Consider the following 19,159-nt stretch of genomic DNA (forward strand, 5'->3'; position numbering starts at 1 on the left):
TTCTCTAAGATGCATGAAATATTTCCCATTGAACGTTAGCAAACAAAAATCACTGTTACTTTGAAAACGGCACTACAGTAAAATGTCTATTGTTTTTCACTAATTGTAAAATAATGCATACTATTTATTATTCTTCATCACAGCAAACGACAGTATAGGATATCCATTTCCATTTACTGCTGAAAACTTCGCCCTCTTTGATCTAAATATAGATTTGAGTGTATCATGTGGGCAATCTTTCTGTGATACAACAAAGTGCATAACTGTGTCCTTTTTACCGTCCTAAAATGAGAACAGAAAGTCAGAAAAGTCTTAAGAGTCTTCCAAAGGTAGATGTGATTGAATTCCAAAATGAACACTTAGCCTAATTTAGCAGTATTCTACTCGTTTAACAGCAAATAGTTCTATTGCTGAATAACATCGTTATTTAAGATTTACTTCATTTGTTCCCTTTTTTTTAATTCATCTCTAAATAAATGAAATCGTGTTAAAAAAGGAAAAAATTCACTACACGGAATGAACAAAAATAAATAGAGACATTAAATATGACTCAATGTAGTATACTATCATGTTTCAAATCAAGTACTATTTTACCTGTAAACTAGGATCAGCCCCTTTATTTATCAAAACATTACTGCCTTTCCAGTTGCTTTTGTTGACAGTAATGTGTAATGCTGTTTGCTGTTTTGCATTCGTGATGTTGACGTTAGCACCATTGTCAGCAAGATGTTTCATAATGTCAGATTCATTTCTATAAATTTATAGAAAAACTGCTCTTATATACAGTTTAACAAATACAATGAAAACAAGACAAGTCATATTGTTTAAATTAGTTGCCCGAGCCCTCCCCTAAAAAAACCCTTTATTTCTCATCCCATACTAATTTTCACAATTTTTAAAAATGGTTACAAGTAGGAAAATGTTTCAACCAAGCATATATTTTAATTTTAATAGACACTCATTAATTAATGGTTGAAACTTGTACAGTGTATATATATATTAATTTTATAAGAATGAATGCGTGGTTGATGACGCTTATACAATACCCATTTGCAGCAAGATGAAGGGCAGTATCCCCGGCTTTGTCCTGAAGATTTACAGATGCACCATGTTGTACAAGAAACACCACAGTATCATACTTTCCTTCGTAACATGCAACTTGCAGTGCAGTTTGGTCCTTAAATGTTTCATCAATCTGTTTAAAATCATATGAATGTCAGTAATAGAGATTAAAAGTACACGTTTAGATTCAATACCTAAAAAATACTATGTGAAATAATAAAAGATAGACGAAATATCTCATATTGGCTTTCTTTCACTATAAAAAAGAAGATGTGGTATGATTGCCTATGAGACAACTGTCCACAAGAGACTAAAATGACACAGACATTAACAACTATACGTCACCGTACCGCCTTCAACAATGAGCAAAGCACATACCGCATAGTCAGCTATAAAAGGCCTAAATAAGACAATGTAAAACAATTCAAACGAGAAAACTAACGCATATGCTTTAACTAATAATCACTTATTATGTAGCAATACAAGAGTGTTGATCACATCGTTTGAAAACATTTTTATTGAGTTTAAGTGTTGAAATTACATTTTTTGCACTAGTTTTACGTCACTGGATGCGGATTTCGACAAGTGAAATCTCTATATAATCCTTTATTATTTCATTATATGAACTATTGTCTTTGTTTAAAATTTGTGTAACTTTTTTCAATATTAAGTCACGATCAGGAACCTGCTGTTCAATGTGGTCCATAAATGCTTTTCGGTTTTTGTATTTTATAAAGATTAGGTTTTTTTTGTTTAAATGGTATAACACTAATCAAGTAAATTTGGCCCTTTATAGCTTACTGTTCGTTGTGAGCCAAGGCTCCGTATGCGTATTGAAGACCGTACTTTTACCCATAATGGTTTACTTTTTACATCAGAGGACCGTCAGGGCCTCGGGTGTATTGCCATCGCCTAATTTTCCGCCTAATTTGAATAATTATGTGCATATATAATTAGTTTTGGAATGATAACAGAGCTATGCAAATTGTAGATTCGCACACATTATATAGTGCAAAATAAAATTCCTTATCGCTTCCTTTAAGTTCATGTTTTCAATTGATACTTAGAAAATTTATTTTTGTTAAATACAAATTAATAATATGGAAATGTTTTGTGTTTAGAAATATTAGATTATTAGTCAAACGATCTTTATTATCAATGACGTAACGAAAAATTGTTGTTGCGGATGAATACAACCAATGCGCATTCATCATGAGCGAGCTTGAACAAACACGAGAGGCAATCAACACAGGAATTAATACACAGAAAGGTTATTTATATATTTCAATTATTTGATTTTAAGTAACTTGTTTAAAACCGTTTGTAGCATATTTGTCTATCCTATTATCGTAGCAAAACCAGGAATATGTAATCTGGCACAATATGAACATAATTTCTCGTTCCCTGTCGCCATTTTGAAAATACCAGCTGATTGAGTTGGAGAAACGAGAACATGCAAGGCCTTTAAAGATAACTTGCTTTTTGGGATACGATTGCTTTCAAGCAATCTGTAGACTTTTACCGTTGACTCAGGGCTGCATTCCCTCACGTCAACCGTTTTATTCTAAACATTCAGCAACATCTCAGATTCTTATGATTGTCTTGCTTTAAAAGGTAAAAACAAGCAAAAGGATTGAACATAAACAACTCTCCTGTAATGTTTATCTCATGATCTTCATGTTTTATATTTCCCTTGACCTATATGCGTGTTTTTAACAACACGGAAAATCAGAATTAAGCAGTATTTATATTTAGTGTTTTTATAAATTTAGAAACACGTCAGAGGAAATTCCCCAGTTTTGATAAATGCGAGAGTTCTCTGAATTCCGATAATTCTATTTCTGTCATATATATAAGAACTGAAGTGGAGTTTTTCCATATTTGACCGTTATAAAACTGATATTTGATACTGTACTCTCATAAAGAAATGGAGAACCATTCATCATTTCATTTAATAAACGTTCTTGTTCCAAATTGCAAGTCGTGAGTTTGTTTATGTATTAATGCGCATGCGTATAGTTTTCTTGATTTCAAGGGGTATCAGATTGAGTGGTTGCTCTGGATTCCCCGCTTCATTGATTAATATGAAACTCGTGGGATTCTTTCTATGTCTGTCTGCTATTGAGGGTTATTGTTGTTGCATAATTTTAAATCAGATGCATCATTTAAATTAAAATAAATGTAGCGTTTACCTATAACAACCCTTCAGCCAAAATGGAGTCTTCCATATTATCGTTTCGAGTTGTCTCCCTTCCAGATGTATTATCCGTCAAAATCGAAAATCGAAATACAATACGACTCGTCAAGAAAAATTAACTCGTTAGATGTCGATAAACGTCGTATTATATTAAGAACGATCTCAATTTAAACAGAGGAGTGTGTACGGACATGAGTCATGTCAACGGACCCAAAGGAAATTAATATTTTAAGAGTTAGAAATGGGGTTCCTCCTAGAACTAACGGTGATAAGATACGAAGTGAAATACCTTCTCTCACTCTCAGTGACTGCTGTGGAAAGTAAACTTGGAATTGATAGTACAAACATAAAACACAGTAAGTACATTGCTCATACACTTGTATCCGGGATTGGCTATTTTTAAAGTTGAGTGACTATTCAGATTATTACATTTTGCATGTGCAGTTGAATTAGTTTTGAAGATAATACTATCCAGCTGTACCAGGGCTGCCAAAAAGTCTCACGCATTTTAATGAGGGTCTGGATGGGGGGGGGGGGGGTCTGTTATTCTGTAAACATTTAATTTTCACCCCTTTTTTCTCTAATCATTATAAAATTAACCCCTTTTTTCTCTAATCTTCAAAAAATTAGCCCCTTTTTTTTCATTTTTAAAGGGCATTATTCTTTAATCATTTAACTCCATCCAACCCCTCGTTCATGCTTTTTTAGCGGCAGTATTCTTGGATCTATTTTTTTCCCCCTCTTTGATCTTTTGAATTTTGGCCAAATCTCAGGCATTTGCTTAATGAAAAGTTGACAGAACTGCTATACATGTGTCAATGAAAACTATGGCAATCGTATCCCTCAGAGCATTCTGCTCTTTGATTGTGTACTCTTTATTGAAACAATTTGTTTTTTATATTAGATCTAAACAATTGTTTGAGTAAAATTTATTTTCTTCGTATTAAAGTAATAAGTAGATCACATATAGAGTTATACAAGAACGCAATTATTTGTTTACATTTTACCGCCCCAGAATCTTATACGGCTTCTGATTGTATGATACAGGATTGGAATTACATTTAATCGAAAGCTTATCTAATATAAGGTTTAAAAATTGCCGAAAATCCAGTGGCGGATCCAGCTATTTTAAAAAAGGGGGGGTCCAACTATATGTCCCCATTTAAATGCATTGATCGGCCAAAAAAAGGGGGGGGGGGTTCCAACCCCCTGGATCTGCCACTGAAATCATATTCACATATTATGAAGTATAGAAAATATCTTCCATTTCTGCCCGTCGGAGCCATTAAAAATATGCCTTTTTCATTAAGAAAAAAAAAAATAGAAGATCTTTATCAACTGGATTTTAAGTCAATTTGAGCCACATGACCCTAAATATTTTTTTGGTTGTAAGCCCTTGTAATGCAACCCTGGCAATTTCCAGTAACAGGAACTGCCACCCGTTTTCCCCTAGTTTGTGTAGTCTTCGAGAAAAAAAATACGGAAGACCAGTGGTACCCTATGGAAAATGCATTACGAATAATTGTGCTCTTGTAACCTTCAACAGGGGCGGATCCAGTCATTTAAAAAGGGGGTTCCCAACCCAGGACAAAAGGGGGGGGTGGGGTTCCAACTATATGTTCCCATTCAAATGCATTGATCGGCCAAAGAAAAGGGGGTGCCAACCCCGGAACACATATATGGGTGTGGATATTCATGTAGCTGTACAGTGGAGTCTATGGGACTACAATCTTAGTAGACATCTGAATAAACAAAAATCAACCTGTATTTTCATGTTTAATTTGATAATTAAATTTTAACACATTTATACATTGTTTTAAATTTGTTCTTTTTTGTTCATTTAAAAATATAGGGACAACAGAGTTGGTGGATGTGGGTTCGATTCCCACCCTAGGCATTCATTTATATTGGCTGGTGCAAAGCGGGCAGTTTAGCTTAGTGGCCCCACACTGACTGTTGTTCATATGTCACTTAAAAAAATCAGGCAACCTCATTCAGGTTTTGCCATCTTTATTTTTCTTTTCGAAAATCATACAAAATCATTCAAAATTAAACCATTGAATAATTGTGGAAATTACACCACAGATAACTATGGTAATACTTTACTTGTTTTTGGCATTATTAACCTTGGCTGCCATCCAAGATCCAAAAAGTTTTTAAATTGATGAATTGTATATATCAGATTTGGATTTTTTTGGTTACAAATCATTTTGGATTGTAGGTGGCGGCCAAATCTTTATTCCCAAAGGCTTAAAGCTTTCAGGTCTGAAAATTGTCCAAAATCATCACATTTTGACAAATTTGGAGCATAAAATGTACTATTATGAAAAGAACTGATTTATTGAGCATTAAGACTTTTGAAAGAGACCCATTTACAAACCAAATTGTGAACTTTTTGGAGTTTTATGGTAAAGTAACTGTTTATATTTTAGGCCATTTTTGGCAATAAGTGAACCTTGTCCTTTGAATCAGTGGTTTCACAATAACCATAATACTAAGTATCTGTTAGAAGATAGCTCTTTCACAGTACATTGTCAAACTTAAAGATAAATATATACCAACAATGACCAATATTAATGATGGAATGAGATTAACATGTACATATACTGTTTTATGTCGTTAAATGTACATACATAAATGAAAATTAAAACCAAACTGTTATCATTATTCATAAAAAAAGAAAAGAAAAGGGAGGTATGATTGGTAATCAGACCCCAGCTCTAGACAAAATGATGAAAAAGAAATAAAGCTTACTATACAACATTTTTACAATCAGAAATAGCTATACATAAATCAGTTAGAAATAGCCATGAAATGACAAATGTTAAACAATATATACATTGTATGTATACAAGAAAACTAACGGCCACATCAACGAACAAACTGAAAATCAAGATATACACCAAAAAAAAAATTACAAGCCTTTTTTTACAGGCTTCTTACTTAGGACCCACACATTCATATGGTAGTTGTGTTCTATATGTATGGTGCAAAATATTATCATTGCTAAAACCAGTGGTATCCAAAGTATTAAATCCAGAACAAAGTAAAAAAAGACTATCAGTTGAAAAACTATCCAGATGTTGTGAAATTCAATTAACAAAAATACCATCATTAGCAAAGGGCTATCTACATATAATACATTGTAATATTTACAATGAACCATTTAATAATTAGAAAACAGAACCTACAATGTACATGTATAGCTGCTGATTTAAAAAAAAATATAATGAATAAATGATTGACTGTGATTACAATAAAACCAAGATAACTCAATGAAGCTATTCATGAACATTTAAAAAGTTTGTGTTGACTGCAACAAAAATCTAGAATAAGGGATAGTAATCTCGCTGTGTTAACATCCATTTAATTAGCAATTGATCCAAAAGCTAAATGTTTCAGAAAATAGAAGACCTGGATACTGCATGTACAAACATTGTTAATAAATGCCATTTGGAGAGCAGGATCTGCTTACCCATCCAGAGCACCTGAGATCATCCCCAAGTTTTGGTGGGGTTCGTGTTGCTCAGTCTTTAGTTTTCTATGTTTTATCTATTGTACTTTCATTTGTCTGCATGTCTTTTTCAGTTTTAGTCATGGCATTGTAAGTTTATTTTTGATTTATGAGTTTGCTATTCAGAGAGCCGTGGTGTAGTGGTTAGTGCATCGGACTACTAACACAAAGGTTCCTGGTTCGATTCCCGTCTGGGATGAAAATTGCAGGGACTTAATTTTCGACTCTCCCTTGACACCATTTGCGAGTATGGTCTTGAGGAAACGATGATAGTCCGTCGGAAGGGGACGATAAATGGCTGACCCGTGAGAGGCATATCTCTTGCAAGTTAGAGACACCCTTGTAGATTTCGAAAAAGAGAAGTCTAATGCCGCTACAAGGCAGCACTCGCACCCGCAAAGTGGAAAGGGATTAATATAAGTTAAAAAACTTGTTTCCCAATCCACTATAAATAAATATGTTTAAACTAAACTATCTGGTATCTTTAGTCCCAATTAAAGGCAATATTACAATTTATCTGTTTTAATATGATTGTCTTGAACCTCTTTTTCATAGTTCAGTGAGTGACTATATAGCTTTCCGAAGAATTGTTTGCTATGTTGATTCTCTATTATAAATTATAATTTTTTTAATACGCTAATGATTTTTGTATTTGTGCAACTATATGGTCATAACAGAGACAATAATGCCAATCATAATGCCAATCTAATAGTTCTCATTTGACCAAGTCATCGTTGATAATTCACAAAGTTAAGTTTCCTAGTTCAAGTCAGTATCTCAGATATTATAGCAAATTATATTATTTGTACTATATAGTAAGATGAACATTTCTGTCTGGCAGGTATTATATAAACACCTGTCATTTATCAATAATTCAACATAACTTGAGGTCCTCTGATGTTCAGTACTTCAGTACTTTGATTACATATTGTGACTTGGATGGAGAGTTGACTCAGTGTCACTAATGCTACATAATCTTATTTTTTTATTGAAAAAAAATACATATTAGATAAAAAAAAAAAATGCTACCTTATTAGGATAACGATTGACCAATCTTCGAATAGTTTCCAAATCTCCTTTTGAGGCAGCGTCAATTAGTGAAACATTGACGTCAGCGGATGTTTGTTCCTGTTGTAGCAAATCATAGAAAAAGTCTGCAAGGTTTTCTGATACCTCTGAATCATATAAAAACAATAAATGCATTTTCGAAAGACATTATTGTACATTGTTTAATCATCACAATATTAAGTTTAAACAATGTTTTAAGACAAATGAAATAAACATTAAAGATTCAGATACAAGCAAATTTGCTTTTACAAATCTTTCTCTTTTTATCCAAATATTACACTTATTGAACAATACATAAATACATATACTCACAAGATCTTATTTAAGTCAAAATTGAACAATATACAAAGGAATTTTAATGGCATATCTCTTTGATAAAATTTAACAAGGAGGCGTTTGTTACAATCTATAGGCATAGTGAACAAATAATAACATATAGGTTTTCATTGGATAACTGCGTGATTGATGTTAACCTTACATTTCAATTACGGTTTTTTTCAGTGGGTATAACAGAAGAAAAACGAGGTACATGTAAAGCCAAACATAAAATGATATAGAAAAAATAAAAAAATAAAATGTTATTATAAATGTTAACAACTTACAAATATTTCTCCCTTAAAATGCAAATGAATATATATATAGAAAAATGAAATGTCTGGCGGCACACTTCGAACAGTGAACAGTCTATCAACACATGTTGTTACTAGTTTTCTTACGCAAGTCGACCTAAGCCAAATAATTATAACGTCTAGAAAGGGTACATGTATTTCAAGGGGTCAAGGAAAATATTAAACGGTATATAACTAATATGTGGTACCTGTGTAGTCGTCATCACTGTCGTCTGTATCATCAGAATCATCGTTGTCGTTATCTGTACACGCTGCTAGAGCTTGCCTTGATAAACGATCGCCTTCTATGGATGTTATACACGTTGGGTTGAATATCCATTTTTTATTTTCTATTTGTACCATCATATCTCCTTCGTTGTCCAATCGCACTATATGTCCATTCTTCCCTAGCGCCTAAAACAATTATAAACGTTTTTAAAAAGACAATGTCCCCAGTGTATCGTCAATATTTCCGTAACTTCCTTTATCCATATTCATTTCCAAATTTAAAGTTTCCATCTCTAAATGAGCGTTTACTTTTTTCCAATTTAGAGCTGCATTTCGTGTAATTCACAATTGTTAGACTCCCGTTCCAATATGATTGTAATAGTTGATATTGACTTGAGGAAAAGAAAAAAAATATAAAAAAGAGAATGACACCATTCAAATATTCCAAAATACATAATCTAATTAAAAAATATATATATAATAAATATCACCAATAATTAATGCCTTGTCAATTGACAAAATAATTATCCAATTAACTGTTATAGATGGGTGGATTTTTTTGTCTAACTTTTGAACACTTGCATGTTTCATTTCATCGTTCCATCCTCCGTGCCCTTTCTGTAACTCCTTCACAACTTTGTAGTCTTTGTGTATTTTCACAGGATCCCCGAGACTAAACGTGTGTTTCTATTTAAAAACATAAAAATTATACTGATGTAGAAGGTGTGAATACAAAAGTGGTGTCTAAAAGGTATTTTCAGTTAATATAAATATATATGTTTTCCGTGGTGTTTTATTTTCCTCTCCGAATTAAGCAACATCTAATTAATAGTACATGTGTTTATTTGACACCAACAACGCACCAAAGTAATGTCAAATGGACAGAATCTACTTTTAACTAAAAATGACTTGTCTTTAATGGTTCGTTAAAGTCTTGTCATTTTTTTAATGTATTTTTTTAAAATAATTACAGCAAACGACTTGCGTCAATTAATTTTAACAATCAAATGGTCTCAGGAAGAAGATTTATTAACCAACAGTTAGAAAAATACTTAAACCATGCAATAAAACAACCAGACGATTTAAAACACTTATGACATATCATTGGGCTTTGAGTTTAGTTGCTATTTACACTTACTCTAAAAAGAGCCATCCTGTTGACAAGCCAAGTCCGACTATCTTCATATTGTAATCTGGCGCTCTTTCCACCATACAAAAAGCTCGTTATTGTTCCCATTTCCTTAAGACACTGTAATAATCAATTATGAGCTTTCAAGTAATAGTTGAAATGCATAGTAGCTTCCGTAGAACAAAGACTGTTGAGTGTAGCTTCCGTAGAACAAAGACTGTTGAGTGTAGCTTCCGTAGAACATAGACTGTTCAGTGTAGCTTTGTTTGATATCGATATTCATTTTCGATTATTGTCGTCACCTTTAAAACGGTTATATATATATATCAGCAAGTTCATTATTGTGCCATGTTCCTCTAGACTCAACCCTAATCACGTTCTTAATTGTGAGATTACCGATTGGGAATTATTGCCATATCATTTCTTGCAATGACGGGTGTCTCTAGTTAAACGTATACTGCTGTCGATTGATAAGGAGCTGAGTCCACATTCGGTTTAAAAGGGGGTTCTGTTTATTGTTTTTTGGGTAGTTGTTTTTTTTTTTGTTTCTTCTTTTTTCTCGTGTCAAACCTATTTTTCAAATGATATTTACACTGTGTTCTTATGTCGGACTGTTCACCACTGTCCAAGTGCTACATTAGGTGGATGATTATGTGCTTGTATACATGTGTAGCCCGATCACATGATGTATTTGCCTTTACTAAGCTTGTTATTCGTGATAATTGTAAGTGTCTATCGATTAAATTTGTGTTTCGTGTTTTGTTTTAAACTCAAATCAGGGAGTTGTTTTTTTTTCTTCATTTGAAAGTGTTTCCCCTTTTGTGATGGATTTGTTGCTTTTTGTTTTGTTTATTGCTAATGGCTATATTGTGACAAAAAGTTCCTTACATTTACGTCATTTTGATATCTGGGTATAATTGCCTAATTGTCAATTTTACCATTTGATAGATTCAAATTGGAAATATACTTTTTTTTCTTCCTTTTAACTCTAAACACATTTATTAAGATATATAATTACATGTATAACATGTTTTTTTTTGTTTGATTGTTTGATTGGTTGGTTACTTTTCTTCGTGTCAATGATATTTTCCATTATAGTTATCTTTTTTGTTATTACATACAAAATTAAGACTATTTTTATTAACAATAATTCATTTTAATGTACGGTTACAACACTTTCGGAATGATTTCTCACCTGACCCAAGCCTTCGTCCCATCCACCATATATTGGATCTTTTTGCATCTCCATAAAGTTTTTTAGCGGAAGATTAACTATTACTTTGTCACCAATTTTTAAAGCAATTTTTTCAGGATCAACAACATCTGCAGATAGATATCACATATATAAAGATAAGGAGATGTGGTAGGGTTACTAATGAGAAAACTATCCACCAAAGTTAAAATGAAGAGGGTGTAATCAATTGTAGACAACCGTACAACCTTCAACAATAAGAAAAAACATACCGTTAAGTCGGCTATAAATCAGCAAACATGAAAAATAGAAAAAAAAACACCGTTCAACATGTTTATGAGCGCCGAACCCTCCCCTAATCTGGAACAGAGGTGTAACAGCAATTCATCATCTCTTAAAACAAAACAAAAACTCAGTACAGATCTTACAGTACTCGAAGTACTGACAGCTAGTTCAAGCCAATACCAACTTCTAAAAAAAATCATGCATCTAACACAAATATATCAATCATTTCACATTCAATTTCCAATAACTTTAGTGTAAAGACGTCATGAAAAGTCAGAGAAAAACATGACCTTCTGCAATGCCAACATGTAGGTATCGACAGATTTTAGTACCGTTAAAGTACATATGCATGATATTTACTTACTGACAACGGGTAGATGATCACAGTAATAGTTTCCACCAGTGTTTGTATCTGTCTTATCAACACAAATCACATCAATACAACCTTCCGCCCCAACACGGTAATTCTTTACTGATCTATCTGACTTCCATACCACTTTTACGCCTCCACGGTATCCATTCGTACCCCATGTACATATCTCTTTGATGGCACCGATACCAGACTCGCCTCCTAGAAGTATAAAATAGTGACTGTTGACACGTTTATTGCATAACTAAACAAGAATAGTTGATTTACTATCCTGAATATTCTTACAATATGTTTTACTAACACCCAATCAGCAGCGATAACAAAACTCTTTCGCCATTTAAACTGTTAATTTACGTATTTTCGCTCCAGAAAACGTTTCATATACATCTTGATTGATGAATACATAGTTCGATGTTTCACATACTACATGCATATAAGGATGATAAAATATAATTGTAATACAGTTGTAAGAGTATGATCCCTGCTTAACTGTCCACTCGCACTACACATTGATTAAAAATTTAAATTTTGCCAACCAGACACATACAGACACATCAAAAAACAAAGACCGTGTTAATTTTCTTATGTTCGCATTACATTGAAGAAAACGCTACATCTTCTCAGCACCAAGATCTGCAACATTTCTATGTATAATTTCATTGATCAATACAATTGAATTAAAAATATATTGGTTTGTATATAACGTCTAGTGGCAAACATAACAGACATAAAGCAACAGGAACATATTAATGAGTATTGAACCATTGTGTACCTGACACAAAAACTGAGCTGGGTATTGAATGTGGTAATGCACTAGGTACCAGTAAAGGATAGACATATTACCCTGTAGGTCTTACACCGGTACCATAGTCGAACAATCGCGAAAAAGCTCAAAAATACCAATTCTTTGGTTTGACCTGCCTTAGGATTGAATATAATACTTCCCAAATTCAATTCAATTCAGAGATTTTATTGTTGCAAGACCAAAGAGATTGTATCGCACTCGAAGTGAGATCCCTACCAAGAAACTACTACAGCAGTTTTACCGAAAGGAGAAGTCTGCAAGAAATTGGAAAATGAATTACACTGATGCATGTTATCATATGCACATACATGCAATACCAATATTTATGAAAAATTTAGATTTGCTATGATTATACTTTTATAGAGTAATTCTTTGTCCCGTCTATATTTTTAATTTATACAATACCATCATCATTTTTCCATTTCCAATGTGGTCCCCTCATTACTTGTACATTAGGGAATAACCCACGTGCTGTCCTCCGTGAAAACTTGCTGTCCGCTCTAGGTGGTACGTTAACGCTATTGAGGAACAAAACTATGATTTACAAGTATACATTGTAAAATATTGTCAATTATGTCACTGCGTTGAAAACAATATTTTAACGATTTTTTAAAGTAAACTATTTACGTAAAATATGTATACATAAAATGAATGTATCGTTGCACCACCTGTTTCAATTGGTTGATATATATTTGAAAGTTTGGGTAAAGGAAGATGCGAATCTTATGCACTGCAATTAGAACATACTGCGCAAGTTCTACGTGTATCGATACAGTCATTAATATACTAAGTCTTTAATTTGTATTTTCCCACACGAAACTGACAGCCGAGATTTCAAATAGTAATCTTTTATTAATCGGTTTAAAACAACACAAACAAACCAATGTATATATTCATTTTCATAAAAATGTTTGTGTCAATATGGCACATTCAATGACCTTGCTGTTTTAAGCCCCAGTCCCACTAGACCACGATCGCACCACGCTAACCGCGATCTCCAAAAAAAAATAGATCGTGGTGATCTCGCAGTATGAGCGGCATGAAAATGTAAATTTTTGTTTCAATCATGTTGCTACTACGTCTTAATCACGCTTCTACGACGATACCATTGTAGCGACAGCGTAGCGAAAGCTCGATTCTAGTCGGGGAGACTGCGCTATGATCTCACAACGACATCACTACAACCATCACGTTCTTACCGCGACCAAAACACGCTTCCACTACGTCTATACCACGTTTATACCACGCTTATATTGTGCTGTTCAAGACTAATAGTACGCCCTTGTCGTCCTCATCCCGCTGTTTGTACGACCCGACTACGTTCATAATACGATCATCATGTTCATTGTCATTGTCATATAAAATTTATAAAAGCTCTTCAGCTTTTGTTTGTATGTAATTTGGACCTCTTGTCCTTTTTTCACACGGCTCAATCATTCTTGTTACATATATATGTCATCCTTACTATCGTTCACTAAAGCATCGTCATTTGATCTTGATGGACCAGCAATAAGTTGTGATTCAGGTTGGATTGGTCGGTCCGAAATATATCTTCTGGATCATGATTCGTTACTATCAGATATGCCTCCGCCTCTACCTCTACCCTTACCCTTACGTAGATTTCGGTTGCATGACTGCGTTATTTCCGAGAAACTCTATGAATCAATGAGAAATAGCAGGAATGATTCAGTATTTATATGGAACACGATGTAGACCTTATTGCTGGGAGCGTAGTAAGATCGCGGTATGAACGTGGTTTGTTCGTAGTATGGTCGTGGTAAGTGCAAGCTATAATCGCAGTAGAAGCGTGGTAAGATCGTGTTGCAATCGGATGAATCGTGGTATGGTTGTAATGAGGACATGATGAGCGTATACAGATCGTGATAATCGTAGTCAGGTCGTAGAATAAGCGTGGTGAGAACGTGGTATAATTGTAGCGCACCACGATTGTTTTGAACATGTTCAAAGTTGGCCACGCTCATCACGATCATGAAGATCTCACCAAGACCGTACTACGACCTTACTGCGATCTGCACGATTGCTTTATGATCGTCAAAATTTTCATTTTTTTAACAGATCGTAGTGCGATCGTGGCCTAGTGGGACTGCGGTATTAGGCAAATAAGGGATTTGTAAAAGCAATTGAAAGTTATTACTTACGCTGACGACTGCGGTGAGTCAATCCTTTCAAATGAATGATGTATGTCATGCTTGTCTGTCATGTAACAAGTTGAACACATATTGTATTGTCCACAATCACAACATTTCCATCGAGCTCCACGGATATCTTTCTCTTTACAGCTATCACAAATCACACCAGTGTGGGTGACTCCTAATGAACAAGTTTAATTTCAAAATACATTAATCGAAATTTGACATACAAATATAGAAATGGTATGAGTGCCAATAAGACAACTCTCCATCCAAGTCACAATTTGTAAAAGTAAACCATTATAGGTCAAAGTACGATCTTCTACACTGAAATATACATTGAAAAGTAGCTATTATTCGATTTGAGATGCATTAAATCCCAGAAAACGTTATTGCAAGTTTGATTAAATCTAAATTGTAAGCACATGCATTTTTTTTCCTATCAGAAACCTAAAGGATAACAGAATGATCGATTAAAAATGTTACAATTGCTATCTTATTCCATCCCCTTCTTATATTTAGATTTCGGAAACGGTAACAACATTTTTAAGCTTTTTATTGTTTGATTAATTTAATGTTAGCTTCTACAAAGACCCACAGGCAAAATAAATAACAAAAGTACATAAAATCTGTAAAAGCTACGAAGCAAACTAATTAGAAAGATACCAGAGGGACAGTCAAACTCACAGATTGAAAACAAACAGACAACGCCATGGCCAAAAACAAACAGACAAACATACAAATAATAGTACAGAAGACAAAACATAGAAAACTAAAGACTAAGCAACACGAACCCCACCGAAAACTAAAGGTGATTGCAGGTTCACGAACACGAACCCAACCCCACACCCACTGCGAGTGATTGCAGGTGCTCCGGAAGGGTAAGCAGATCCTGCTACACATGTGGCACCCGTCGTGTTGCTTATGTTATTACAAATCCGGTAAAAAGTCTAATTCGGTAGGTCGCAATCGCGGAAACTACCAAGTATGAATGATTTCAATGTTAATTGTATTCTCATTTCGTAACTTTTTACACACTTTGATAGGAAAACAGTCAAACGTCTGCTACTTAAAATCATAATTTTTCAGATTTCCAAGCAATCACTATTTTAAATTAGTCTTTTTCTTTTTTTCTTATTAGACTGAAACATTATAAACATTATACATGAACTTGGATCATAGTAAAATTGAAAATCCTTTACAATTGCAATTTACTACAAAATTAGTCAATACAAAGCCTTAAAACTCCATACACAACATTTTTGTGGTGAACAGCAAATATAACATTCACATAAGAAAACGTTACCTGCAGGTGCTGAATCAAAGACTCTCAGATCATATTTTCCATGTAGACCAGCACGGTACCTCAACTCTCGCCCAGAATCCCAAATGACCGTGACTTTCTGGTCATCCGATCCTTCCTTAGGCACATACACAATAGTGCCAAGAAAACCTTCACCATTATCTTGCCTTTGATTATTCCAATCAGGTCCACGTACGACCCGAAAACCCGTTTTTGTCCGCTGAAAGTGTGAGTGATATATCAATAATATATAGGCACTGGCTACGGTTACATGGAAATGTAACAATAATAAAAATATTATTGTTACATTGAAGACTAATTGCCGGAATGCAAAGTTGGGTGAGGAACCGATTAATTACAAATGTAACAATAATTACTGAGGCTACGGTTACATTACGTTATTGTTAGATGAAAAACAGCAATGTACGCTAGATTGATTAAACTTAAATCTTCTATAGTTGTATTGCTTCATTCTTGCATATGTACTAAACAATACTTGTAATTTAATACTGATAAATAATAAAATATTATTATTCAACAAATGGTGTACAACTTGAATAGTTTTACTACGTATTAATGGTTTTGATGTTCTTAAAGATACTACTCAAGATTAGGAGTGTGACTGTCAAAGGCGAAAAATATAGTTCGATGGTTTCACTTTTTAAAGTATTTAACTCCACACCTACTCTTATTACTGTCATCATACTTTGGACCAATTTTGTTTATGGTGAAAAAAATAAAAACTTGGGATGCGTTTTAAACGAAACTGAAACAATATCAAGACATACATTTCATACAGCTTTATAACTTGACGCAAATTGATAATCAAAAGCAAAGTTTGCTAACTGTAACTTAAATACTAAGAAATTCTGTATGTACACGTATCCGTGGAGGACGTAATTTCGTTCATCAAAAATGTGTCGGACTTTTAAAAACAACTTACTGGATTTGTAGAAATTGTCATTGTAAATAAAAAATTACAGTAAATAAATTGTGTTATAAATGTATGTAATAAATGTCCTCAACTTTTATTATTTAGTACATATTACTAGTCCCATCGTACATTGCTTTTTTCATGTAACAATAACGAAATGTAACCGTAGCCTCAATAATTATTGTTACATTCGTAATTAAACCGGTCCTTACCCAACCATGCATTCCGGCATTTAGTCTCCAATGTAACAATAATATTTTTATTATTGTTACATTTCCATGTAACCGTAGCCAGTGCCTAATATATATGTACCGGTATTTATATTGATGTTAATTTATCCTAGTCTCGTTTTTCTGTAGATATCACTTCTAGCTAGGAATGACTGTAATATCTTGTTTCTGTCTATGAAGAAATATGCGTGTGATTTAAAAGTGTGAACACCTTTTGTTTTATATTATTTCGAAAAGACAAAAAAAAATTATTGCAGTCAGTTTTCATAATTTCATTCTTTATTCCAATCCTGAAGTTAAAATCATGAAAACGCGTTGATGACGTCATGGTAACATGATTAACTTATGTCTATGGGCTGATAACAAAAAAGAATCTCAGATTTTCAGAAGATGTTTTTCATCCAAAATTATATGATTTGTCAGTATCACGTAAATCAGGACGTTGCTGTTACGTTTTTTCTCTCAGACATTTTATATCCATTAATGTTGTAAAAGCTTCGGTCATCCGAATCAAATATAATTAGATGATCGTCCAATAATCTGAAGCTGCGACATAGGAAGAAACATTTTATAGAATACTCAATGATTCAATCTGTATGTAGATTTTGACTTCACAATCGAAAGTATAATATTCCTTTCATTTCTGGTAAAAAGAGTGTAACTTTTATTTCCTATAAGAATAAAAATGTATTTCTGGAAAGATTATACAAATGTATAAATTCAAAGAAAATAGCAAGCCATTCGTGTAAAACTGAGAATGGAAATTGTAAATGTGTCAAAGAGACAACAACCCGACCAAAGAACAGAAAACAGCCGAAGTCCACCAATGGGTCTTCAACACAGCGAGGAAATCTCGCACCCAGAGGCGGGCTTCAACTTGGCTCTCAACAGAAATATGTACTAGTTCAGTGAACATGGACGTCATATTAAACTCCAAAACGTATTGACGAACTGAAGTTAAAAATCATACACAAGATTTAGACTAACAAAGGCCAGAAACTCATGACTTTGCACAGGACCAAACATGCAGCGGGGTTAAATTTAACATGTTTTATGAGATCTGAACTCATGTAAATTCTTCATACCGGCAGAAATGTCTCATGGTATTCATTTTCACGAAACAAACATAATATAATGATACTTTCGTTTTAGGATATGCTTTAATGCTGATATATGATAATTAAATTACTCGCCGAAAATTCGCTAAAATGGAACTACTTATGATATGAAATATCTTAATAGTTTATATATAGAAATATACATACCATTTTTGCACCCAAAGTGGTCACATTTCATTTCTTTTAATATATTTCTTTCAGATTTTTTACTTTGTCTTCATATGGTTAACGGTTTATAAAACATCCGGGTTGACATGACGGTATATATAGAGAGAGATGTATAAATACAACGTTCAATAAATAAGCATTATGGGTAAAACAGGTATTTAAATCTTTAAATGTTCTTCCGCGAAGCCAGAAGTGTTTTTATTTTATTATTGATCAGATCTACACATCGACGTATTCTGTTTATAGTGAACCTGCGAGTCCGTCATTTACTTTATTAACATTCGCAGTCTTTTTATGCGCATCGGATAACAATTTGGCAGTACTTATAAGTATTCATTATAACTTTTCGATCGTCATGCATGTACATACACTCAATGTATTCATAGTATCAAAGATGGTAATACTGTCGAATCTATCAAGTCCCTGTCAACGATACACCTAGTAATAAAATATCAATAATTATTATATGTTACAGAAACATATGGTATAATAAAAAGTAAAATCACAAAAATACTGAACTCAGAGGAGAATCCAATCGGAAAGTCCATAATCACATGGCAAAATCAAATGACAAAACACATCAAAAACGAATACACAAGAACTGTCATATTTTTATAATATGTGTAATGCAACATGTCATTGTTCTGAAAAAATAGATAAATTGTAACTCTCATCTAAATGTTTTTAGGACGAAGGTTTAAATTTGGCGCGCTCCCGCTTGGTCTTGCAGACCCCAAATACCCAGCCTCGTTTCAGTTTGGACCATGCTTTCTCAGTAACTTGCTCATGGCTGCACGC

The 19,159-nt window shown here is 33.5% G+C and overlaps 1 protein-coding gene across 2 annotated transcripts in view; it reads right to left on the reverse strand.

Moving 5' to 3' along the window:
* Positions 1-18,468, reverse strand: part of LOC139501979 (E3 ubiquitin-protein ligase MIB2-like) — a 32,402-nt gene extending 13,934 nt beyond the window's left edge. The window contains exons 1-13 of one of the 2 annotated variants that reach the window (XM_071291292.1): positions 18,341-18,468; positions 15,915-16,131; positions 14,618-14,789; positions 12,864-12,976; positions 11,648-11,854; positions 11,002-11,129; positions 9,816-9,926; positions 9,260-9,364; positions 8,659-8,863; positions 7,803-7,948; positions 1,047-1,195; positions 595-751; positions 122-282 (exon numbers count right to left, since the gene is read on the reverse strand). In XM_071291292.1, the coding sequence (XP_071147393.1) occupies positions 122-282; positions 595-751; positions 1,047-1,195; positions 7,803-7,948; positions 8,659-8,863; positions 9,260-9,364; positions 9,816-9,926; positions 11,002-11,129; positions 11,648-11,854; positions 12,864-12,976; positions 14,618-14,789; positions 15,915-16,131; positions 18,341-18,343 (1,874 nt within the window). In that variant the 5' untranslated portion in view covers positions 18,344-18,468. Of the gene's footprint in view, positions 1-121; positions 283-594; positions 752-1,046; positions 1,196-7,802; positions 7,949-8,658; positions 8,864-9,255; positions 9,365-9,815; positions 9,927-11,001; positions 11,130-11,647; positions 11,855-12,863; positions 12,977-14,617; positions 14,790-15,914; positions 16,132-18,340 lie in introns of both variants that reach the window. The other variant, XM_071291293.1, reaches the window with a different exon arrangement.
* Positions 18,469-19,159: the final 691 nt, after the last annotated feature.

The sequence above is a fragment of the Mytilus edulis genome, chromosome 13 (genome assembly GCF_963676685.1).
Source record: "Mytilus edulis chromosome 13, xbMytEdul2.2, whole genome shotgun sequence".
NCBI lineage: Eukaryota > Metazoa > Mollusca > Bivalvia > Mytilida > Mytilidae > Mytilus > Mytilus edulis.